This window comes from Branchiostoma lanceolatum, chromosome 4, assembly GCF_035083965.1.
Source record: "Branchiostoma lanceolatum isolate klBraLanc5 chromosome 4, klBraLanc5.hap2, whole genome shotgun sequence".
In the NCBI taxonomy this organism is placed as follows: Eukaryota; Metazoa; Chordata; class Leptocardii; order Amphioxiformes; family Branchiostomatidae; genus Branchiostoma; species Branchiostoma lanceolatum.
In genome coordinates, this window is record NC_089725.1 from 24,063,924 (window position 1) to 24,090,414 (window position 26,491).

Sequence of the window (26,491 nt, forward strand, 5' to 3'; positions counted from 1 at the left end):
GCGCTGACCCGGAAGTACTTCTCTAGCACTTAGCTACAGGACGCTTTTGTGTTTTCGCGCCATTTCTGACGGTGTTGACGGTGCGACATTCGGTATTTCTGTGACAGCGGGGCGCCTTACAGTGAGGATAATCTATCTGACTAAAAGACGAGACATTGGCGTCAAAATTTTACTTTCAACGTTTTACAGGTATGTGATATAATGTTCAGCATACGCTCTGATCGTGCAAACGTGAGGCAGTTATCGTCACAGTCAGAGCTGTAACGTTAATGTAACAACTTAACAAGGCTGTAAACATGAAGGTTTGAATACCCAGTGAACTTGATAACGGTACTGTATCAAAAATCTACGACAATTGAGGTTATTTCTTTGTGCTCAGAGTTGATATTTAACGTTACTTCCCAGGTATAATTTTGTCCCTTGTGTCATGATAGAGGGTTGCAACAGGTGTTGAATTGTCGCGGCTTACGGAGCGTTGTTTACCATTCTGTAAGGTTATGAACTGGGTTAAATTTCTGATAGTTCGTCGATTTCAGTATTTTACAGAATTCACGAAAGGTGGATCAAGGAGGTCCTTGGGTGGATAGATTCATCTGGGGTTGACTCATCATTTTGACTAAAGTGGTATTAAAACCTTGTTCTGTAAAGTTGATAAATTTTCCTCCCAAAGTGTACCGTTTCACATCGCTGACGCACATACATTGTAACGTTACAGCATTAACAGAGAGCCGTAAGCTTACTAATAGATAATATCTAGGAGTCTTGTTCTGAGACTAGTGTCTAGTCGAGATCACATATATACAACGACTGTTTTTGTTGTTATTTAGCCAGGCAGCCAGTGCCCTATCATGATTCAGACATATATGGGTGCTCTCAAGTGACAAAGAAAAAGACCCTGTTTTGATGGAACCTTGTTTGAATATACATATTGCAGATAGACTGAACACGGGTGTGTCAAATATAACAACAATACAGACTCTCCCCCCAGCTGACAGACATGTTTGTTGTACTGATCAGACATGGCCAAGTTTGGAGACACAAATATTTGCTCAGTACCTCCTTGGACGGGTCAAAGACCTCAATGTTTGTTGAGCAGCTGCGAAATGAGGTCAGGTATTGTTACTGAACACCTGATAGGTGTGCGGCTCATAGGTGGGGTATGCAGGAACAGGCAGTTGGGCTGTTTACCTGGTGAGTTATCAGGTGTTATATATGCTCAGTACCTGCACTGACATAGATAATTCTACCAACTTGAAAAGTGGAAGGTGAGAGACACTTGTATTATATCATTACCACTGATTATGACTTGTAGATCCATGTTTTCTTGTGTCTTTATTTGTATCCGCGTCTATATTTGTAACCAGCTGTTATGCTGTTGTACTTGCTGACTTGCATTTGGTGCATTTTAATGAGGAACAGACCTGCGCAGCGACATTCTCGTCACATTCTGCTGAGTTTAAGATTACAATAACAGGTGTGAGATTCAGCCAGGTAACAAGATGCCAAGAATTCTTGTCTATGTTTTCATCCTACTTGATGCCCTGTCTAAGTCAGCACACATTTTTCCATGGCTGCTCAACCTGTTGCAGTAGGAAGTTGTAAAGACTGGAACACCTGTCTAAATTCCGTAAGAAATACCTGTGTTTTATTACACACTTCCTGCTAGGATACTTACCATACATGATATGGTTTGCCACAACTGACCAAGCCCCATTTCATCAGTTAATTTCTTCTGGAACAAAAGCAAACTGCCAGCGCCAGCTTGATCAAGATTAATCATTCTTTATCTCCCTAACCCACACTCATCCCACTTTCATGGTAATTTATGAGTGTGGAAGCACACACAATGGTTTTCTATCACCCTAGATCAGGGTGGGGCACACCTTTCTGCTGAGCCAGTTGTATGCACTGTTGAGTCAGTAAGACAGTAGTTTTCTAGATAGGTAACTGCAGACCATTTAGAATTTATACATTTAAAAAGAATTTGTACAGCCAAACCATCTCTTATTATTTTGCTGATCTTATGGGCCAAGTGGTGTTTTGTTTGCCACTATTGGATCTTACATTACATATGTATTACAGGCTATTATTTTTTTCATCCATAGCTAACCCATATGAATGATAGCCTGAAAGACACCTGTGTTGTTATGATGTACCATTGTCCTGTTGATATCTCTAGCTAACATTCCATTTCAAAGAGTTAAGAAAAAATCTATAGCTGCAACAGTTGAGAACAAGTGAGAAAATACAAAGACGAACTATGACAAAAATACAAGAAATGAAGGCTTGCAATATTGTCGAACAAACTTGAAAAGGCTATGAACAGATTGTTATATGTTTATTCTTTCCAGTGCCATTTGTCCTTAGTTGGTGTGTTATTTGTATTGACAACAGTACACTTCCTTTTCTGCACAGGTTATACTTGGGTCATTTTTTTTAAAATACCATATCCCTATAGTCCTCCTTGGTCCTTGTCCCCATATTAATATTTTATATCATGCATTTATTTTCAGTGACATTATTCTCATTATACTAATTACCAGTAGAACATCATAATCTATACCAGCTGTCACTATTTGTCCTGTGCCATTGTGAATATCATGCAATGTTTCATTTGCAGTCATCAATGCTATTGCAAGTCACAGTGGGAATTAATGTCCAAACAAAAACAGACTTGTACCTCCAAAGGTTTTCTTATCATTGATTTATCGGATTTCTAGAACAGTCTATAGTTCCCCGAGGTCCCAGCAACTGTTGGTGCTGACATCATCCCCAGACCATGCCCAAGCTATGTTAACATTAGCAGCCTTATGTCAACTCTGGTTGGGCTGGAAATGTAAAGACAAGCCCAAATGTGAGACCTTGTACATATAAGGGTGCAGCACAGTGTTCTTAGGGAATGTGTTTGCCGAGAACCTGGTTGTTGTATGTGACACATGGTGAATTGTTGTGTGCTGCTCTTGTTTTCATACCGTTTAGTGGCTGATTTTTGCAGTGTATGTATAAATCAGTCAATAGTCTTCGCTGTTTAAACTCACCAGTTTCGTGCATGTAAGAGGTACTGTAGATTAGAATTATTTTAACAAAACTAGCAATTTACTCTACATTTACACTGCATTCAATCAACACTGATTGTGGAGTATGTCCTTATCATGCAACCTGAACCTTGAGACTCAACCATGGAAGTTTTCTCTTGATAAAACCTCCTTGACTCAACTTTGGACTGGCGCGCTAGGAAGGTATAATGCTATATGTTAAATGTTATGTTTCAATACATCTAATAACTGTGTCACTTTGCACTTTCATAGGTGATCTCTACTGTGCAAGGCCAAGTGATCTCAAGATCTCCAGATATGTAGCTGGGATTCACCTGCTATTGAAGGACAGCTCAACATTTGACCTTGAAGAATTGGATCCAAAATGGCAGACTGGGAAGCATTTTCTGAGCTGCAGGGAGGAGAGAAAGTGCAGGAACTGGGGAGCAGGATTGATGACAGACAGACCACAACTGTGGATGACACAACAGAGGGAAGAAAAGACCTTGAAGAGGAGGAAATAGAGGAAGAAATTGAGATTGAGGAAGAGGAGTTTCAGAGGGCTGAGGAGATATCAGTAGATGCAGGAGAAGGGGAGGAGGAGGTGATGCTGATGCTGGATGACACCTATGAGGACGACTTTGAGGAAACTGATGATGATGAGGAGGAGGAAGATGAACAACCAGAGGCTGAGCAAGAAACTATCAGAGCTGAAACAAGGAAGAGGAAACATGACAGTGATGACGACAACGAAGATTCTGTTGATGACAAAGATGGCAAGAAAGATGAGGCAGCAAAGACAGTGCCAAGAGTTGAGGATGTGCGGAACTTTGTGGAGACTTTGGTAGGCAATGCAGTGAGAAACCTGGAAGCAGAGGTTGCAGCAAGACACAGGCAAATACAAGAAAGTGGGGAGGGACAGGAGCTGACGGGAGGTGTGGAGGCGGGGGAGGAGTTACAGGGGACGGATAAGGAGGTAGAAGAGGAGATAATGGAAGAGTCGTCGAGTGAAGGTTAGTTGACTTCATTTACACTAGTTACAGCCAATGTTGAAGATAACCTTACATCTCAGTAACCAAATAAGGATCAATGTAATCAACATGGCAACATGTCACTGTGTCTGTCATCCATGTAATGTTAGTATGTGTTACATTTCATTTGCAATTGCACAAATTTCTCGTCTGATTCTTTGCCAATGGCACCTATTTATACATTGGTATTTCACTGCCAATGGCTAATTGCTTACCTCTATGATTGATCTTTATTATGGCTAGAATACTATAATCAATACATGAGTACATTTATAATTCATATTCTACAGACGAAGCGTTCCCTGAGCTTTCCATGGTGCTGGACGGCCCTCGGCGCGACGCCCTGTTTGAGAAAGGCGTGCAGTACCAGAACCGTGGGCGGCTGGAGTATGCCCTGAAGTGTTACCTGGGCTGCCTGAAGGATCTTGATGAAACAGAAGGATTCAGCAAGTTACCTCAGTGTCTACATCAGGTGTGTGGGTCAGAGGGCAATGTTGCAAGGGCTAAAGGTTGAATTATTGCAGGGGCCATTTATTGCATGGAAAAGGATGCCTTTTTGTGAAATTTCTTTAATTTCATTTGGCTGCAGGTCTGCCCTCCAAGTTAAAGTCTGCTAGACTAAGTGTAACGTTAAGACACTGAGTCACATGTATGCTTGGAGTGCTTAAATAAGTTTCAGTTTCATTTATTACTCATGGAGTTAGGGCAGCTTTCAGCAATGTATCATCTGCCCATGGATTGCTCAAGGAATGCTAAGATCTATGCTACTCTTTGGTTCATGTGCATCTGTATTTATACGGTGGGTTCAAAGCCTTTGCTCAAGGTGTACATGCAAATGCCAAGGTGTACATGTACATGCAATTTGCATATCCAAATGTTAAAACAGCAAAATGTTTCAATTTTGCACTACCTTTGCAAAAATATAGCCCTAACAAACATTCAGATGCAGATTGATACTGATGAAAGAAAAAGAATGTGATCACTGAAACATGGAATCAGGGGGTTGGATGTTGGCAGTACAGCATTGTCTCCACAAGGTATGTTGGGATGAGACAGAAAAGGTAATTTAAAGGTATAGGGATTATGGCATAGAATGGGACTATGGTTCACATACATGTACTGGTGCAAAGCTTGATGAATCATTCAAGACTGATGGATTTTTTCCCATTTTACATTGTGCTTCTCTTTTAGTATATAATTTTAATGTTCTATGTGTGGGTTTTTACACTCCACAGGGAAGTATTGCATCATGCCCCAGCCATCTTGAGTGTTCTTGTGAATTATCATTGATCCCTGAACTTGATCTACTAGGTTGTCGTTCTTTACCTTATTTGGTTAATATCCCATCTTGGTATAGGTAACGTAATCTAGACATGTGAAAATGATAAGGTACATGTTTCATCTGTTACTTTTCTAATATGATTTCAGATAGCCGACACCTTCTACAGGAAGGAAGAATGTATCCTTTCTATATGAGATATGAGATATACATTCAGTACTGTAACATATCTCAGGGACAGTACAAGGTTGGTGCTACTAGTATATGGTTACACCGCTATGTTCCAACACCCCCTAACCCTTACCCTAACATAGGGATGTCAGAACATAGGGGCGACAAAACAACATACTAGGAATGTTAGAACATACATGTACATGTAGGTCTGTCCCTGGTGCAGTCCTCACAGTGTGCTGGAGTTTAGAATCTACTCTTTAACGTCTTTGATTATTGATTATCAATCAAAGACTTTAATTCCAAGAAATTACCAAAAGGTGTTGCCCAATCTATCTAAGATTTGATGACTGATTCAGTAAAAAAAATGTCACCCAAACATGACCTTGACCTGATGTGCAGATGACAAAGCTGTGCAGTTCATCCAGGCAGAGAAGATGTACTACGAGAACGCCCTCATCGATACCAGCGAGCTGCAGAAATCTCTCAGTATGTTGTACACTACACTCAAGCTGTTAACTTCAGTTAAGAGCATCTATGTTAAGGTGATAGATATGAAGATCTTAATGATGCAACCCAACAAGCAACCACAAGTGTCATTTGAGAGAGTCTGAAAAAGTTTCTTGTCACTCCTCAAGGAATGCCCAAAATAATATTGAAAACAAAGCCTTTATTGTAGCTTCCTTACCAGGTTAAAGCACTTAACAGTAGTCAGGAATGATTTCGTGGTAACAGATTACACCATGCTGTTGTGGTAATTAAAAATGTGCATTCCTACAGTTAGTCTTCAGTTTGTCTCTCATTTTTCTTTCTTGTCCCTAAGATTTATCGCTTCTTTTGCTGTCACCTTTTCCAACCTGTCTTTCGTTCTGTTCTCTTGACTGTGTGGTGCTGTCTGATGCAGTTCTCCTCTCCCAAAGAAAATGGTAGGAAAGGTTGCAGTAAACACATGATATGACAGGGGGCATTATTGACCTTTGGCTATCATTCCATGCAATGCTACGTTGTAAAGTCATAAGAAACATTTTCCATAATCCCATATGATACAAGGATCCTCAAATTCTATATATGTCCTGTTGTTCTCTGTCTATGGTTTCACTCAAATTCTAATGGACATAAAGATTGACAAGTAACAACATTTGGACAATTCCATCACAATACTTTACTGTAAAGTGGCAGAGGTACATGTTATTGCCATCATGTGTTATGATGGGTATTACTATTAGGGAGTAGTATACTTTTAGCTAGAACATGAGAAAGTCATTTGTTTGTTTGTAAGTGTGTATTGTTTGTTTTAACACTATGTGCATCAGGAGTAAATTGGCAGTGCCACAGCTGGTGATATTATGTAGCAACCAAACATAATGGATAAGACAATTGTTTGATGATTGGTTATTTGGTTTCAACAGCACAGCTAAACAAAATCATAAGTCTGATTCTTGCACATACATTTATACTTACTGACATTCTGATGATAAGTACTTTGTTGCTAAGTGTTGGACTGACCAGTACTAGAGTAAGTGTGTACATTTGTATTGTCATACTGTAAGCTTCTTGCTCAACCTGGCCGTGCACACCTGACATTTACCTATTCTCCACAGGTGAGGCAACAAAAAGGGGGCAGGGGGACATAGGCCCTCCTGACCCCAGGGTGCTCAGGGCCATGGAGTTTGAGAACCTGGCACGGATGTGTGTCCAGCGGAAGAAGTGAGTTGATGTTTTTTGTGTTTTCCTTTTTTATATCATGCTTTGGAAACTCTACCTAGTACTAACTAAATGTGTAGTCTTACACAGTTTTACTACTATTAGATTACATATACTAGAATACCACTCACCAGGATACTGTCCTAGTTTTGAAATTGCTGACTATCAACATTGAACCAGTTTCAATAAAAGTAGTGGCAAAACAATTTTTCTTTGTGCTTAAAACTCAATGGTCTCTTCCCTGTTGGTCTTCATTTTGATGTGTCAGTACCCACTCCATTGTTTAACACCCCCGGGTCCTTCCAATTAATACAGCACTTTGAAGGTTTGTTTTGGTGATTTAACCAAGATGATTTAATCAGTTTTGATCATCAATTTGATTTCCATTTTGTTGCAGGCCTCAGTTGGCATTGGAGTACTGTGCCAAGGTTGGTAACCTATTTCCTGGGTTCTTTATACATGTATCTGATAATGTTGGACATAGCGGTAAGTTAGAAATAACATAACACTACATGTCACTCAAAGTCTTTATTAAGTCCAGTTTGTTTACAGTCCTTCAAACAGAATAAAGAAAACAGTTCATCATCATCACCGTGTTTCACACTGAGGCGGGAGGTCATTGACACTGTTTTTTGTTTGATGCTGTCTGCTGAGCCCCCTTCTAACTACAGCCCATCTCAACAAGGTCACGCTCAACTGTCACTGCTCACGCTCATGAAAACAAATCCAAGACCATGACATGTGTGCAGTGGTCACTCTGGTCACACATTACCTAGTGTGTTTTTTTTAAACTTTATTGCAACAACAACTTGCACAATATTAGTCTCAAAAAAACAATTTGAATGTGTCGTTTCTTCACTCAGATGATATATCGAAAGGCTCCCTCAAGTGGATGTCCAGTAACGTGCTGATGTGAAAAATCCTTTACAACAATACAAGCTGCAAAACTGTAGGCCTGGACCACTATATATGTCATCAAGCAGAACTTGTCCTTTGCTCGCTGAGGTCATCAGAGCACCATTTACAGAATTGTTTACAGGAATTTTGATTAGTTTTTACCTGACAGTGACACCAACCCCCTTCATTGACACAGCTAAAACCAGAATCACAGCGCCTGATTTCCTATGTGACTGTTGTGTCACCCCTGTACAGCTAATGACTCAATGTGGGAAATAAAGTGTTATTAGTTGTTTTTTGCTGCACCTGAGCAGATTATTTCTCTATCAAAAAGATTAAACTCACCCTGTTACACACAAGGGTACACTAACTCAAGTCAACTGGCAGTGTGATGCCTCGTCACAAAATAAAAGAGCTAGCTTGCTTCCAATGAATCCCCAGGAATGTGCTCAGCATTGCCCACCTGGCAAACAACCCTGTAGAAAAGTGTTTTGATTATTTCTGTATCTATATCTGTATCTATATAGCCGGTATAACTGCCCTTTGGCATAACACAACTATCCAGTGATATTTTCCCCCAACTGTTGCATTGCTCTGTCATGACTTACACTTAAATGACTCAACAGCTTTAAAAAAAACACTTGATATGAAAATTTTCTCAAACTACACTCCCACAAGTTTCTTTTTGATTGGCAGAGTATTTTAACATAAATGTACTTCCCTAAAACTCTCACCCTAAGTGAGGATGAAATTGGAAACTTCCTCCAAAGTTGAGCTTAACTTTACTTTTCTTAAAATCTTGATTGAACGATAGCATACTCGATAGCATACTTTCAAAAAATATGGAGTGAAAGAAATGATACTTAAAGCAATCAGTTTACTGCATAATACTGTACTGGGGAGTTTTTTTTTCATAATAAAGAAACTAAATTAAATATCTTCAGTATCTTTTCCACCTCCAGTGTTGCTAACCCACTTTCTTTGCCGAAGCCTCAGAATGACACAGAAAATCAGCCTTTCTTTTCTAAATCTGCCACATGTGAACAATTACTGGCCGCGGTGTAAATGTGATTACTATATGCCGTGATCACCGCTGCCCTTTTGTCCACGCCGTGTGCACATATGGTGGCACAATGACAACACGGAGTGACAAATGACTAGCCCCATTCCATCCAGGGCCACAATGAAACCCGCCTGATTTCCTCGGTGACCGCCACGCTGCATGGGGTGGCTAATGACACCAGAAAGTGGTTTGATGTCATTTTGGCACACAAAATGTAAGATTAAATCCATTCCCAACGCACATTCAGGTTGTATGTCAAAAGCTCGTTCGTCACCTCTCCCCCCTCCCGCGACGTTATGTCCGTATGATCAGGCAAACTGCACTTCCACTCAGGTAGGGTTATCAGTCAGCACTTCCCCAAACAACCTGTTGGACTGACAATCAACTTTAAGACGTCTTATATTTGGCCACGTCAAGTATTGCCATTGGTTCCTCCACTTTTTTTTGAAGATTGGTCATTGCTAGAGGTGCACTGATATGTCAATTTTTGACAGGGTCAGTGAAATGTACTCAATGTTGTCTTCAAGTTTGATGGACCAACTGCAGGGTAAAAAGTCATGCATGTAGTTTACATCTATGTGAGCAGTGAGGACAATTAGGAAATAAGTCTGGCAACAGAGTCCAACCTTACTGTTTAAATGGACAATGAGTTTTTATACAAATTATACCGGTAGATATTTTTTGTCACACTTTTAGAGTAAGACTCTTACCTTCGTCAGACTGTTGGGTGTGCAAATGAAGCTACATGAGGACCAAATATCCCAACAAGTTTGCTAACAACTTCATGCACTTCTAGGAGGAAAGGAAAAGTAATAAAGCTTAATCCTGAGGACCATTAGTACCCAACTAGTGATAAATGACGCTGTACCCCACGGATTGCGTCAGTTTGTACATGTCATGATTTTTTCACAAAAAGGTGGACAATGCGCAGCAATCAGGGAGATGTGACATTAGTCCCGGTCCTGCGTGTGATTTCCTCAGTGACCAGCCCCTCCATGTGTGCTGGGGAGCTAATGGCACCATCTGTATATGGTTTATAACCTGAGACACCTCTACTGCAGTCACAACCCTTCACAAGATTAGAGTTGCCCCGAGGTTCACCTCCCCACCATAACTCCTGGTGCACGGTGCGCTGCATTAGGTCAGCAGCAGGAGTGGGGAAGATGGGAGATGAGGAAATTTATTGGTCCTCTTTTGCAGAGTCCGAGCACATTTTTCTTAGACCTGAAATATTTCACATTTCTTGCTGTAAAAAGAATAATTGCTTGAGGAAAAATTGGGAACATAGCCATTAACCTGGAGGCCACTAATGTTTCCATGTAGTCAGGACATCTTTGATGCTGTACAGCACCCTTAGATTGGTAAAGGTTAATGTCCCCATTTCAACACTAAAACATCTTACTGACAGCTGACATTTGTCCTCTACTTCCAGGACCAAGTCTCCAGGATTAGATTTTTTATTGATAGTTTTCAAGATGAATCATTTTATATTTTGGGCATGAAAACACAACATAAAAGTTGTGTCGGACAGAAGACCAAAGTTTGCAGCTTATGCTGTCAGCTTGTCACTGTACTGCACTGCTAAGCCATCTGTCTTATTTTTTTACCATGCCGCTTTGCAGCATAGAAGGCTCTTGAAGTTTGTGCGAACCTTTCCGGTGCTTTGTTAAACAAGGCTGTTTAAAAGTAACTTACTTAAATATTTAGAATATTTCTTCTAAGGAATTACACGCCGTCCTGTTTGCTTTAACTGGTAACATTGTTGGACTATTCAATACCAATGTGGTAAGCGTTGTTTGCCTTTATACTGGTAAACAATGTTGGATTGTATGCTGGGGCTAAATATTTTTTTTAAAGACCTACAGCCCTTTTTGTGGAAGCTTGCTTATACTGCTAAATTTGGTAAAATATGTAAATTGCAGCACAGTCAAGAAAATGCATCAGCAGCATTCCCATCAGTCCTGTAACCAGTCACAATAGCGCTGACAGAAGGTGTTGTACCTGGACTTTTGGGAGGAAAGTTTGTTTCCTCCTTCAACTGGTATGAAAGGATTGGAGATAATAATTAAACTGCATTTTCTACAGTCTCCAAGCCTGACATTGGGTGGAAAAAAAGCTTTTCTTATTGGCCAGCTTTTCTGACAGTTTTGCACCCCTGTTACATCCTGCTGACACTGGACACAATGAAGGGCACTTCTTCTTGGAGTGACAATCTGTCAGAAAAATTGGCCCCTTACAAGACTTTATAATTTTCCAACCCAACATCAGCTTGGAGAAAATTTTTTTTTTGATTGTGGATCACTACCCCATAAAAGCACTGCCAGCATAAAGATGTTTTTCTACACTTGTTGATTAGCCTTGAATCAGAGTGGTGACGAATGGTGACCTTCGCTTACTCTTCCATCTGTCAGCCTCCCTGCAAACAATCCAGACTGATGGACAATTTTCATGCTAATCTCATTCCAGCACTGGCAGTAGATATCCTCATTTCATTTTAATTTCTGGAAATTTGATATATCTGGGGTGTTTGTGTGGGGAAATATGATTTAGCAGTGAGCAAACCACAAGTGCCTGAATCAAATTGAAAATGATTGCGCCATGTAGATTGGAAAATGGCAAATTATGTAGTCGTGGAAAGTGTTGTGTCCAGTGGATGAGGGCGTGGCCAGTTTCTTTAGTTCACTTCAATGTTAAAACAAAGTTTCTTCAATATCCACATTGATTTTGGATCATATTTTGTTCTGATCATAAAAGGAAGGTTTGTCGGTTGTATGAGGTGTTTCCATGCATCAGCAGAACCACTTCATTATAATGCTAACTTGCCTAACAAGATAACGGCAGGAAATCTAATTTGTTTCTGTGCCGAAGCTCTGGAGGATGATCGACCAAGGAAGCAACACTAGTGCCAGGATTCAATTGAAGCTGTTAGGGCTAGATTGGAAAATAGCAAATTACATTCCGTTGGGAAACATACTTGTGAAGTCAAGGAGAGGGTGTATGTAACTTTTATAACTAACACTCCTGAGGGCAGGGGCATATGAACATTGCTGCAATTCATCAGGTTTATCTGGACCCCGCAAAAACTTGCCATGTCACTAAGCACACATACTTCAGAATCTGTACTTCGGCGAGGTCTCAAGAAAGTGTTTTTCCCTAACAAAGCCATTTCTGTAACATATATCTGTAACATTATATTTCCATATTCATAAGCATATACTATTAAAAACATGTACAGATGTGTAAAATATACAGATTATTGACACTCAATCTGATGACATGAAGAGATGAAGGTGTGTAATCAAACTCTCATGTTACCTGATCAAACGGATAAATGGATGTAATGGGCTGTTTAATGACTGTTTACATGTACATTTATGGTCTGCACTTGTATTTTTTCCTAAGAGCAGACTGCTCTATTTCCGTAACGAAATGTGCAAGTCATATTGATGCAAGTTTTTCAGTGTAATAAGCAGCAGAGGCATTTAAGTGAACCTCAAAGTACTAAGGTTATTTCCAGTAAAATGTTGTATTAATTGTACCGCATAGCAAAACCTTAAGTACTCGCAATATTTTTCAACTTTAGTTTCTCCATGAAATTAGGTTTAGGTAAGAGAGGATTTTATTGCTTTGTAAGCAAAGGCAAATGCTGTCTGAATGTTTAAAAAGTTATCCAGTTGCTTGAGTAACTTTTGTATTGAGATGTACAATGTATTTTCTTGTCCTGCAGGCAGTGAAGGCATACCAGACAGTTCTGGGAGATGACCATCCTGCCACCACCCAGTGTCTGGACTACTTCACTGTGATCTATGCTGAAGCTGGCAGGAAGGAATATTCAGGTGATGGCATTACAATTACAAACAATATGGCTGTATCCCATTTGTCACAGTTTTTATTAGAGATTGAAAGACAAATTCTGTTCATACCCTTCTCATTCCCCCCTCCTTTCTATTTCTTAAGTACATATTATTTGCAATTAACTTTGTTATTACTGCCTCCTTGTCATGCCCCACTAATAGCAGGCATTCTTTAATAAGAATGTTGACAAACAATATGCTTTCTGTGCAGATGCCATGGGTCAGTTCCAGAGTGGACAGGAGGAGACCAAAGGGCAGCTGGATGGTACTTCCACCCTACAGGAAGGCTCTTCAGACTTGCAGCAGAACGAGGGGGCAACTGCTGGAGAGACGTCTGAGGTTAGGAGACGGGCACCAGTTCAAGGTCAGAAACAGACCCTCCAACCAAGGACATTATATAGGACCTTGCTCCGACTTAGGAACAATTAAGTGACAATTTGTTTTTTCATTGTGAACTTTTCTTTCACTAGTTAAATATAGACAAAACTGTGTTCTGTTTTGTTCCTTGTGTTTGAACTCCAGGTTCTGCTGAGAATGGGAATGAGGAAGAGGCTGGACAGGTCCATTCCGAGCAGGAGAGGGAGGTACAGGACCCCCAGGAGCAGACTGGTAAGCTTGTCTGTATATCCAGAAAGTAGAGGGAGTGTGAAGGTTCTTCTCAAACTGATTTTATACCACTTTATGTAACTTCTACAACCGTCTGTGTATTTCCAAATAAGTTTGCCACTGAAGACTCAAGCCAGTTTTTACCTTAACATGGCCAGTGGCTGCCCTGTAATTGTACTATTATTTGTACTCTTAAGAGACTTGAGAGAATTACGATAGGATAGGTGTGCCATAACTGTCCATTTTTGGCAAAGCAGCACGGTTAAATGACAGTTCTCACAGACAGATTTTCCCCTGGAACTCCCACCCAGATGCTTTTCTTGTGTAGGTACACCTTGAAAAGTTCCCCACCAGTGATGTACAACTCAATAAAAGTCCCATTTTTGCTAGGATCACTGCAAATAGCCTGGTAAAGTAGATCTCCAATCTCCTTCCATCCTCTCCATTGGATAAAGACCCTGGGATTAAGCATGCAAACTTCCCCACTAGCTCAACTCCACTGCTCTGGATTCATGCAATCAATTATGGACCGGCATTTAAGCAATCTGCAATTCAGATTGCCCCGTAATGAGCAAGGTAGAAACACAATTACCTGAAATTTGCAGGAAAAGCCAATTTGGGGGGAAATGTCGATATTATTCCCCCACATAATTTGATCCGCTCCCCAATCATTTGATTAGAGATGGCTCTAACTACCCTGACTTCGTACATTTCTGGGTTGATGCATGACTAGGGCGTAAAGTAAGAGGTTTTCCCTTAATTTGAGCATTGCTGACTCATACAGAATCTAGTACCAAATAAAGCATCGTGTGCATCACTCCTGGAAAGAGACAGGCCAGGTTTGATGAACAGCAAAGAGAAAACAATAGGACTGGCTCAGAATTACATCGCTGTCTTCCGAGGGCCACCCTCCAGCTGAATGTCAATACGATTCCTCACATAATCTGATTCAAAGACTAAACATTTGATTAGTGGACGGTGTGCCTCCCCTCCATCCATCAATGCCACAATTACCACTGTAAAGACTTGTGCTGAATGGAATTACCGTACTAAGCTGAAGCGGCGTTAAGAACGTGCTAAAGCTTTTCCTCCCATCCTCCCACCTCTCACCCTCTCCCAGGTAGACCCTCCTGTTAATCTTGTTAATTTAGCCACTAAGGGCACCAAGGAGCACCTGTAAGGAGTTTGTCTTGCTTCAAATTTAATTGAAAGTGCTACAGGAAAAAGGGCCAATTTCTCAGACATGTCGATACGTTTCTTTCGCACAATTTGACTCGGCTCTCCTGAGCCTGATTGGTACACAGCAGTCACTAGCCATCTCTTCTGCCGGTGTTTTGTAGGAGAGCTTCTGACATTGGTGAATGGAGCAACTTAAGTTATGTGGGGACAATTAATGAGGTGGGGTTTGCCGGTAGACATTTGGGCGGAGAGAAATCTATCCAACTCTGGCTAACTCATTTGATAACCTGTCCAAACTTGTACAATCTCCCTGGCAAAGGCAACAAAGCGAACAAACTTTCCCGTACTCACATGAAGTACAAAAACTGTTCCAACACCATCTACAACTTGGCAGGGATGCTTACAATTAGACATAGATCTTTGCAAAAGGTGCTGCTTACCTCAACACTGGACTTGTAAAAAAGTTTAGGTTCAAGTAAAAAAAAACTGACTTGTAGAATAATATCTCTCGCATATATTTTTCTTTTTGTTCTGAACCATCTTAAACCATCTTAAAACAATCGTAAAATTTGTGCTTTAGAAATACGAAAACATTGCTGTTTTTTTGTTTATTACTGAACTTTTGTGTTTACTATATGTCCCATATGATTTTGCATGTATAGTCTTTAAATTACATGTAGAATTTATGCCAATATGCAATTTTATATGTAACTGAAAAAAAATCATATTCAGCACACATATGCCATGGGTTCAGGTCCAGATGTTCAGATCTGCACCTGAACCACTGGACCTGAATCTGGACCTGCACCTGAACAGGAGTTTAGGTACACAGCAATACACCCAATAAACAGCATGTCCAAGTTTACCACTGTGATCACTTTCTCCTGCTAGCTTCATGTTCAGTCTGCAAGCCAATCTCTAAAACTATCAAGACTTGCGACCACCATAAGAGCAGGCTCACAGGAATGGACATGATTACTGCTAAGTACTGTAACAACTTGGCATGTCCAGTAGCCGGCAGTGATTGCTCCACTAGGCATACTGCTTGGCCCAAGTACATACTACTCAAGAGTGGTGTGTTTATGTTAACTTTCCAGCTGAGTGTCTGATTCCTTGCTGCATCTTTATTGACTGTAGATGAACATTCCTCGGGAAGTGCTCCATCTCACAGGTTGGCGTATGCGGTGCTCCCATTATCGCCAACACACGGCCGCCACGGGGACGTCGTTTCCCTGTTTTGACCCCGATTGATTAAGCTCTCGGTGACCAGGCCCAGGATTATCCATCTTCGCATCTGGGCATGAGGAATGTTCCCACATTTTAGCACACCAGCCTCTGCTGAAAGTGGGTCCTTATCACCGCATTTGTGATTCCACGCAGGTAGTCGGCCAGCACAAATTGTGTTAGCGCCTAATCAAAGCAGGGTTATAAATTGCAGGCATTTGGCTGCCTCCATTGGTGTGCATCTCTGCCCTAAGCCCACAGAGTCATGACAAATTTACACATTAGCGCACTCTGATCCTCGGGCTTTGCTGTGATGTGCAAGAGAATACAGGTTAGCGCAGGCAGAGGGTGTGGGGAGGGGTCCCGGTAGTGCTGGATTGAAATATTGATGTGTGAAAGGTGTGGTTCTTTCACTCTTGCAACCACCAATACAATCCTTTGTGTAATTTTGATTGCCCTATCATCTAGATGTTCAAACAACAGCCACAATAGTGTTATGCTGATTTTTTGCCCCAATCATTCCATTCTCTCAATTTTTTCATCAAATAGTGTAATAATGAGACAACTTCAAAAACATCCTGTTACGAAAGTTTTTCCTGCGTTTCTGGATACTTTTACTTCATTTAGTGTCATTTGTTTCATTAAATGCTTTATCCATAGCTCCTGAATGAAACTGTATGAAGCATGTATTTGCTGACAGAATTACCAGTTTTAAGGCTTGGTCCTCCCCTGGCCAGGCCCCTCCAGGTATGTGAGGGAATTTGCCAGATATGAGAACAAATTGTTCATCAGCATGTCCCGGCAATGGTGCTGGATGGGGCTGATTTAACCAGGATTATTGAGTTTACGGGCGCGGCGCTAAGCCCCTCTGGCACGCCATTCGTTACGTGAGTGGCTCTGTTTCAGTAATTTCATAAAGTTCGTCCCCTCACTGATTTCACATCAAAAGGCGGGGGCATACATCTTCATCTGGAGTTGGCACTATTCAAATGCTAATCAGGCTGCTGGAGGCAGAGCTATGCAGCAATCCTGGGCAAGGTGATCTTCCCGGGGATTTGGAGATATGCACTTCTTCTTGAGTCCTACTTCTGAATGTACTTCTTTATTTGTTGGAAGCAAAAAATGATATCCTGATGGTGCTTGTTTTGAACAGCCGATACTTGACAACACGTATTCTGAAATGTGTGTATCAAACAGTTATATTTTCACATTGACAATAGAGTCTGGAGTCTTGTCCTACAACTTTTATTCCAAACCCAAAAATATTGTGTACAGGAGATTTTGCATATGCAGGAGCCAACTGAGTGCTACATGCTAGATTTTCCATTATAACTGTAATGTTATATGGTTACAGTCCTCTTTGAATAATATGCAAAGAGTTTGGTCACTGCTTCTCAGTTACTCATCCTCTTTATATCAAGGAGATTGCTACCCATCAAACGGCCATGCAAGGGTTTTTCTGCTTCATCCCTTTGACCTTGTATGCTGTGTACATTTGTATGTGTAGGATGTAGGTCATGGGAGTTTAGGAATATTAAGTATCTCGAACTTAAGTGAGACTGGAGAAGTTGTTGAAAATCATTAATCAACATTGAAAGACATCAGCCCCATATATGTGTCATGATGGAGATCAGCACCATGGACAGGCCCTATTTCTGGGTGTTATATTTAGCACCATGGACAGGCCCTGTATCTGAGTTATATATTTAGCACCATGGACAGGCCCTGTATCTGTCTGTTATACTTAGCACCATGGACAGGCCCTGTTTCTGAGTGTTGTATTAACACCATGGACAGGCCCTGTTTCTGGGAGTTATATTTAGCACCATGGACAGGCCCTGTTTCTGGGAGTTATATTTAGCACCATGGACAGGCCCTGTTTCTGAGTCTTATATTCAGCACCATGGACAGGCCCAGTTTCTGAGTGTTATATCTAGCAGCAAGAACAGGCCCTGTTTCTGAGTGTTATACTTAAGCACCATGGACAGGCCCTATTTCTGATTGTTATATTTAGCTCATGGACAGTCCCTGTTTCTGAGTGTTATATTTAGAATTATCACCAGTTTGTGGATGATCTTTGAATGAATTATCAGTATCAGTACAATGGACAGGCCCCAGTTCTAAATGTCAGTAAACACCATCAAACACTTTTCACTATGTCCTGAATATTGTTATTTTCCTGACTGTATTTTACTTCTCTCTCTCTCCAGACGACGTTACATGGTTGGTGCTTCTCCTGGTGTTCCTGATCACCCTGGTGCTGACCCTGGTGGGGACCTACCTCTACTGCCAGTCAGACAGGACATCCTCCTTCTGCAGCTCCTGGAGATCAGACCTCAACTACTACTACATGAGCCTGAAGTACAAGCTGCACAGTTACCTGCCTGCTGGGTGGGGGAGGGGCTGAGCCTGTCCCATGGACCATGCCAGGTCCCCCTGAGTTTAGGCCCCCTTTCTACTTGACAGCGATCATACTGTGCGACTTCTGTGCATCCTAAATTGGATTTGTGTAACCCTTGATTTCATATATCATGCAAAATATAAAAGTATGACTGAAAAGACAACAAAACACAAAAGGGGGAAAAAGATTTGCTTTTTCATTCATGAAATGCGTTGAGTGATCTGTCAAATAATGGATCACAGCGAGGTCGCCTCCATAGTGGAAAGGGGGTGTAATGTACATATATCAGAGTTGTCTCTTTACAAGACTAGTTTACTGCAGTGATGGTGAATGCAAACCTATTCATTCCATGCACAGTCATGTACATTTTGTGCACTCTAGTATGCTGCTGATGAGTCATGGCTGTTACAAAACAAAATAGTACACCAAAAAAGCTATGAAATATGTATAAGTCCTTTGCAAAGTATCACCTATAATTGTGATTCTATATGTGTATGCTTCTTATAGATATGCAAATGATGATTCAGGTAATCCTATGAGTGACTAGTGTTATCTTTATGTGCATAAAAACCATTGTTTATGGTATAGAGAGAGATATTGACAATAAAGTGCATGTTGTGTATGTGATAAGCAAGTTAGCAAGTTGTTCCTTGAAATAGATGGCTCTGGAAGTTTTTTCAACAAATTTGACTTAGGAACATTCGGCACAGATGTAGTGTCTGTCTCTGTCTGTTCCTGTTGGTTTGCTTCTGAATCATTTTGTTCAGAAATAGCGACTTGCAAGTTTGTAAAGGTTTGTTACAATTCTCCATAAGGCCACACTGACTTTATCATATGGATGTCATCCGTGTGTGCATAAAGTTTTGTCCATTTCCACACAAAAAAAGAAGTTTGCAAGCATACTGTAAATCGTACAAAGAAGCTGAAAAAAAATTCATGCCGTAAATTGCACACCAAAAATATTGTTTTGATTTTGTTGTAAGCATACTCCTTGCACATTTTATATGCTTCGTGTTTAGTCAATTGTTCAACCTCCCTGACCACTTAACTCATGATGAAGACAACTTTTTTGGGGCCCAACCTTTCTTTTTCTTTTTGAATGTGCTCATCAGTTTGGGGTGCCCAGAGGACGTCACCCATATAATGGAATCAGTGGTGCCTGACATTGTAAGAAGAATGGCATGTTTACGCGCTTTGTGGGTTGTCATTTTCTCCAAAGATTTTCTTTGCTTTCACTGTCAAAGATTGGTTTATTACAGAGTAGCAAAGTAGCTATAGAATACTTTTTGTACAATTTCAATTTGATCTCAAGAAATTGTACGTCTACACTACCAAGTGTTACAGCATGATAAATGTATTCAAATGTACTGTGCAGTGAATTATTGTTAGGATTATAAATGTCAGGTTTGCTTAAGTCAGAGCACACTGTGTGGAGAATGCTTTCTTGTATTGATTTGAAATGCTTGCTGCCAGGTTGCGATGCACCAGAACTCAAAAACTAAAATGAGTTAATGTTGTCATTCACTATATGTATTTACGATATAACACAAACGTGTCACCATTTGCATGGTGAAAATTGAGTCTAAAGCCAACATCTGCAGAACATAATCCTACATGTCAGGTGAGGCAAAAGAATGTGTTACACATCTCTATTCTTATCAACATTTTACAGCCTTTCTATCCCCAGTGGACAGATCAAACTGTGTACCTTTGACAATCACGTGTGAATATTACAATTTCCATCCGAAAGGAAAACACCCAGGCTTATGTTCAGCATCAGATATGATAGGCACTACATGGGAAACACAAAATCCTTTAACCCTCGTCCTGTCGACTTGTGCACTAACCAAGGCAGATTTGTTCAATTAAGTAGTGCACAAAAGGGCAAAGGTTAACAACTAACCACGATATATTCAGGATGGAGACTAGCAAACAGTGTTGTAGTTGTTACAATTCTCCTTTTAACCTTAATGAAAATCAAAATTTGATCAATGATTATAATGTTTTTTTCATCTTGAGAATTAAGCTTGTGTGGCCTTGCATATTTGCTGCTTCTGTAGAGTTTACAGAGTTGCCATTGTTGATGTGATTCGTAGCTTTTAGCTATGACTGTGCATTATCATGTGATTGTGATATAATAGACCTTGGAATAGTTTTCAACTGCTTGATCCAAATAAATGAAGCGTTAAATCCCTGAAGCTTATTGGTGTCCTGTCATTGCTCAAGGACTGGAAAATGTTTAGTTACAGGCAGGTGACACGGGGATGAGGCAATTTCTTTTTCTTAAATCAGAAACGTTTACTTCATCGTACAATCTACTGTATTTGTATTTTCCTGTAGTTCTGTTTGATAGCAGAAATGTCCCGCTCCTATAGCTCAACTGGTAGCAGCCTCTTAGTTGAGCTGATTCCAATTCGTTGGTAACTGGGAGACCCTGGTTCAATCCTGGGAAGGGCATCTCAGTTGGGGCTGAACCCGTCTTTCGGAAGGGACATAAACAGGGAGTCCCGTGTTCGAGGAGGTGCCTGGAGAAAGTTGAAGAGGAAGGGCTAGCAACACCCCCCTGTAAAGATATACCCTGCTACCGAAACAGCAAGGAAACTTGCTACCCTATGTGCCACCAAGCACTACAAGGTGAACAACAAAAACATGTTTGAAAGTGAAAATCACAATTTTATGAATAAAATGAATGTATATACTTTCGTCCATTTTACACATAATTCTTTACATATGCTACGATTGTCTTTTAAAACTGCTCTCTTAAGACTTGACAAACTTTAAAACTCCACTTTGCGCAACCTTCGCGCACGACCTGTCTTGTGCTAAACAAGTCTACTTTATGCCGCTCCATAATCCATGTTTCTGTTTTTATCGTCATGCTCTAATGTCTGTTTTTCATTCGTAGCCTACCAGTAAAAAATGGCCCATTAATTTTCTTCCCAATTAAGGTTACGTTCAACATTAATCACGGGATCGTTAGTAACGGTAATGGTCTTACAAGCTGCTCCTTCCTCACCCGCACGTGTGTTTCATTAAGTCGGAACTAAAGTAAATTTTCATTTTCTTAGATTGCTGAAAACACCTACCTATTTGGTTGAAGCCCCAAAATGTGTTTAAACCTAATGACGGTATCGGTAGCTTCCCGGGCGCCTTTAGCGGCTAAATGGTTTGTAATACGTTCAGAAAAGCTAGCAAAGTAAAGGTCAACGGATAATCCTGTAATTGTACTGTTCACGTGCGCACAAAAGCGGTGCGATTATGCGACTATAATAACCTTTGTCTGGGAAAACAATCATTGTGTCAGTATTGGCTGACTTTCAACACAATAATCGTGAGGCGTTCAATGAACTTTTCTGTTGTCTGAGTTCTTGGTTGTGTGTTACAGTTACAATTGAATTGTGCCAAAGTATGAGTTGCGACTGAAGACTGAAGTTGCGTCCAAGCATCTGACGAGCCGACTTTTCTGACAGCCTTTCCCTCTGACATCTGCTTGGAGATTACCTGAACATTACCTGTAACTTTCCCCATCAGCGATACAGTTCTCTGTCTACAGCCGATACCGAATCATTGTGTCTGCCGACCACGTGCAGGCCAGTCGGATTGATTGGGGTTCTCACAGATTAATGGTAATTAGCACACCAGCAATTTTACCGCACCCTCCAGGAGAACAATTTGCGCGGCTTCGATTTTGCCATTCCCGTCCACCTCTCTGCCCTCCGGTAGCAATAATAGCGGCGCTGCCGTTTTTATAACGGGCGGTTTTTTCAGCACGGAGCGCTCGGTGTGCTCCGGGCTCCCTGAATTATCTCAATTAGACAAATTCAGAACGATTTTCGTCTCAGGAGCGTTTGCCATGCCCGGGTAAAAGGCGGTTTTAATGGCAGGTGGCGGCAATAGTGTTATTCTGATACATGTCCTCTTGCAATTGGAGCAAATTACTCAAATTTTGGCTTATTTTCTAATATGATTTGAACAAGGTGATGTGACTTACGGGAGTTAGAATAGAAATCAGCGAGGAAGACGGTCTAATTAGAACGTTTAATAGAGTCTGAGGTTCAGATTATACAGTATTTCAGTTTACTGATATCAAATATATATTTTCGCAATTGTCTATTATTCACCTTCGCAATATATCTCTGTAATCTCGTCCTAATAGTTAAAAGGAAACCTCACCAAAAAAATACTGCATTTAGAATCAACATCGCCTTACAATTATGGCCATTCCTTCCACAGAAATGTCTTGTTCGTTCCCGCTCCCAGCGTCAATGGCTTTCCAAACTTCTGGTTGGACATCATTTCTCTGACGTAACTTTTTACTTGATATATGTACGGTTCCACTGTGAGGCACTTCTTTCTTCGATATATTTCTTTTATGTTTGGCTTGGTGATGAATATTTTCAAAAGGCCGTTATTGAAATGCACCACACCCTGGACATAACACACGACTGGTGTGATGGCACAATGACTGATGGTTTAAAACAATGGAATGTTCCTGTACATCCCCGTACCCTGATGCATTAGAGTAGATGATCAGAGGAATGATTGATCGATCTGATGGATGAATGAATATCCAAATACATGTAGTAGATGAATGATTATGGAAGTGAATTCAAGAGATCAATCGATTAAAAATGAATAAAATTCGCTTTCCGTGTTAGTGGGTCGTCGCCAAACGTTTTCAAAGTATCGATTAGTCAACAACTGGAGCGGCAATTATGGCAGTTTCTACAGGTAGTGATGTTGTTATGACTTTTATGTGTCTCTCCTACCAGTGGTGTTTATTTGCAGCCCAGTTTTTTGTTCCTATTGCTGTGCGTCATGTGTCAGCATGACCAGGGTGGGCTGGGATGTGTAATAACGACCTCCCTGTTGTCCGGGTGACAGGCAAATTGAGCGGAACCTCAATTGTACTTTTCATTTTGTTCATCCAGCTGCAGGATACTCCCTCTGGGGCCTTAGATCTCTCCTTACTAGTAGAGCCCCCCACCCCCACCTCCCTAAATAAGAAACTGAGTACAGAGTATAAGCGCACGCGTCTGAACCGTATTATGGCATGGTCTGGCAGAGTGCGGTGCGAAAACAGGACAAAATTTGCACCACTACAGTATCACTGGCGTGCTTTAAAAACTTCAGTAACAGATAAAGGGTTTTGCCATTACCTATGGTAGCAAATTGAAAAACACCTGCCAGAATCAGTCAATGTTTCACCTGGCAAGCAAAACTAGCACGAGTGAGTGTGTGTGTGTGTGTGTGTGTGTGTGCGTGTGTGTGCGTGCGTGCGTGCGTGTGTGTGTGTGTGCGTGTGTGTGTGTGTGTTGCGCATGTACTCTACATCTAATATTCCTCTGCAGTAAACAAACTTTCTCATTCAGATACACACGCACATAATCAAATTGGTTGTAGTGTTAAAGCCCTCTGTGTGTGTGTTCGGCGTGTGCTCTACATCTAATGTTCCTCTGAAGTAGGCATGCGACTTAAAACTGCCTTCTTCCTCCAGATACACACGCGCGTCATCAAATCAGTTGTAGTGATGGAGCCCACTACCAGACGAAGACTTCGAAAAGGAGAACTGTGCAACTGAAGTTCACTGCAGCATTCGGCGGTATCACTACATCAGCGATGTGGGACGAACCACCCGGCCAGCGAGTGGCCGACACGTGCCGCCCGCCCCCGCCCCAGGGAGCCTCTCATTTCACCACTAGATTGACTCCTGGTAGTCCATATTTTACACCCGTCACTCTGGATACACTTCCTCACTTTGGGTACATATGTTTGTGTGCGCCTGACCACTTAATATCACGTTGGGCAACATATTTTCAATGGAATGTTAAAGTGTTGAAAAGGAACAGTACAGGAAGACACAAGGCAGTAGCGAGGGGTATATATCATCTAAAGGGAATTCATAGACTGACCATTCGAATTCTAGAGGTAACGTTACATACTAGTGGTGAATTTACTTTTTCTGTCATAAAATACAGACAGATGCTTTTCGTGTCGACCTAGAAATACACTGAATAAGTTGTCAATCAATACCATCGTTTTTGTGTAATTGTACAATTTTTGCTTCGCCTTAAGCTTAGGAACTAGATAGATAAAAACAAATGGTCTACAATAGATTGGAACTTTCCAGACAGAAAATCACGTCATGCTAAGAAAACAACATGCCCCAGAATCATGCCAATGTAACATGTATGTTTTCATGAACATTTGCCGGAAGTACTCGAAGCTTCTGCTTCCATTCCTCATACATACTGCTGTGATTACATCTAATAACTGCCTTTTGATTGCCCTATTGTTCCTTTCTCCACGGCAATCCAACAATAGAACTGGCTGCCATTGTCCCGTGTTTTGTGTGCCCATCACTGCCGCCAGCCTGCGCTTTGTGCGGAGTTCTACCGAAACGATCGTTTAATTGAGGTCTGAGAAATCGGCTGGTCCTTATTGATCAGTATTTCCTGTAAATTAACTTGATGGCTTTTCGTAATTACTTTGTGTTTTGTTTTATTGGACAAGATAGTTTAAGGCATATTTGCTGGAGGGCATGGCGGATTCCTGGCCACTGCCTAAATATCATCACAACTACTAGTACCTCCTTAAATTTTCCTTCGTGATATTTGCAACTAAATCAATACGAAGAACTGGTACCCTGTTGTGTCTACAATCCAATAACATCAAAGTACATGTACTATTAACGCACCTTTAAATATCAGTTATGTGTTTATGGGTTATCATGGTTAAACTTATATCATTATGCGTCATCCAAACCAGAATGCTACATTCGGGTATTTATTGTTGTAAGTGGCATAGGAAATATAGAGAGATTTTACTATAACCATTGCACACCGTAACTTTCATCGCCAGACAGACGCCCCTTGATGCTCTATCTCTAAACTCGCATCTGCACTTTTAAACTGTTCCTCTAATGAGGACGTACGGTGTGATTCTTAGTTGTGCATTGGGTAGAGTTTCGTCCGGAAGACGAAGTTTGAGTCACAGAAGTGGAAAACGGCGTTCCAAACGCCGGGAGGCCAGTCTGGCACCGACCTGCCGCACGCTCGCCAGCGGGGGTGGGGACGCCTCCCGCCGAGGAGGGCAGGGCTACGCCACGGGGATAAGCTAACGATGTCACGGAAGTCGTGTGCATACCCTTTTCTTCACATTTCCTCACCCACAACGTGTCCTAATTGGGCTTTAATGTGATTATTTGTTGCGATAGCACTTCTAATTCCACATGACTTCTACCCACAGCATTTGGTTTCTCTCTAATCTAATATATACGAGCCAGGCTTGGAACTAAAGTCTCCCATTGGGTTTTTAATCCGTGGTTAATTGGTGAACGCGCACGACTTAGGGCACCAGCAGGGAACCAATTGGCAAGCTTGTCTGGGTGGAAGGAAAGAAGCCTTCTGCTAAGAGTTAAATCAATCCGTCTATTTTCCAAGTACGAGCAGAACGTGGTTGGAAAAGGACAACGTGCTGTGAAACAACCATGAGTTTTATATTATCAGGGTTTGTCGATGGATCTCCAATAAAAAAAATGCTTCTTGTAGAGTAGAGCAAATACTGAAATCGATCATGTGTTGTTATTACATTTTTCTGTTTGCTTCAAACATTGATGGGAGGAAGCCATACTATGCCCACAAAGTGTATAGTGATGTCCTCAGTCTGCTGGTCTTTAAATATTTAACCTGTCTGTTGTGGCTAGGAACGTTTTTGCCTAAACGTTGGAATGATAGTTTTTGAATGATACAGTTTGATAAGAATTATGAAACAGGGCAGTCGTCTGTTCTGGGTTCCGTCACTCAGCGGTAGGACCTTCCCTAAACAACAAGTGTGGCGCCGTACAAGACCCCCTCCCTCCGGCACCAGCCACATCTGCCTGCTGTCTTTCCGCTCTCTGATCGATACAGTCTCAATGCGAAACAGTCAGGTCATCTGTAGAACTGAATTCACATCTGCTCAATGGTTCCTTGATTGCGCCCCGCTCCCCATTTGCTCCCCCTTTCCCCACTCTCTACTTAACATGAAGTTCACGACGCGGGGACAG

The 26,491-nt window shown here is 41.2% G+C and overlaps 1 protein-coding gene across 1 annotated transcript; it reads left to right on the forward strand.

Moving 5' to 3' along the window:
- The first annotated feature begins 14 nt into the window (after positions 1 to 14).
- LOC136431987 (uncharacterized) lies at positions 15 to 20,642 on the forward strand. The gene is made up of 11 exons (XM_066422996.1): positions 15 to 189; positions 3,309 to 4,048; positions 4,357 to 4,538; positions 5,495 to 5,525; positions 5,919 to 6,005; positions 7,118 to 7,223; positions 7,618 to 7,712; positions 12,864 to 13,016; positions 13,246 to 13,398; positions 13,557 to 13,643; positions 18,254 to 20,642. Exons 2-11 carry the CDS (start codon positions 3,421 to 3,423, stop codon positions 18,448 to 18,450), a joined length of 1,719 nt encoding a protein of 572 aa, XP_066279093.1. The 5' UTR covers positions 15 to 189; positions 3,309 to 3,420; the 3' UTR covers positions 18,451 to 20,642.
- The last annotated feature ends 5,849 nt before the right edge of the window (positions 20,643 to 26,491 follow it).

Bases quoted from the DNA above. Each gene is read 5' to 3' on its own strand.
- LOC136431987 (XM_066422996.1), top strand. From the start codon at position 3,421: ATGGCAGACTGGGAAGCATTTTCTGAGCTGCAGGGAGGAGAGAAAGTG. The intron at 7,224-7,617 runs GTGAGTTGATGT...ATTTTGTTGCAG, and splicing joins ATGTGTGTCCAGCGGAAGAA to GCCTCAGTTGGCATTGGAGT. The intron at 13,399-13,556 runs GTCAGAAACAGA...TTTGAACTCCAG, and splicing joins GAGACGGGCACCAGTTCAAG to GTTCTGCTGAGAATGGGAAT.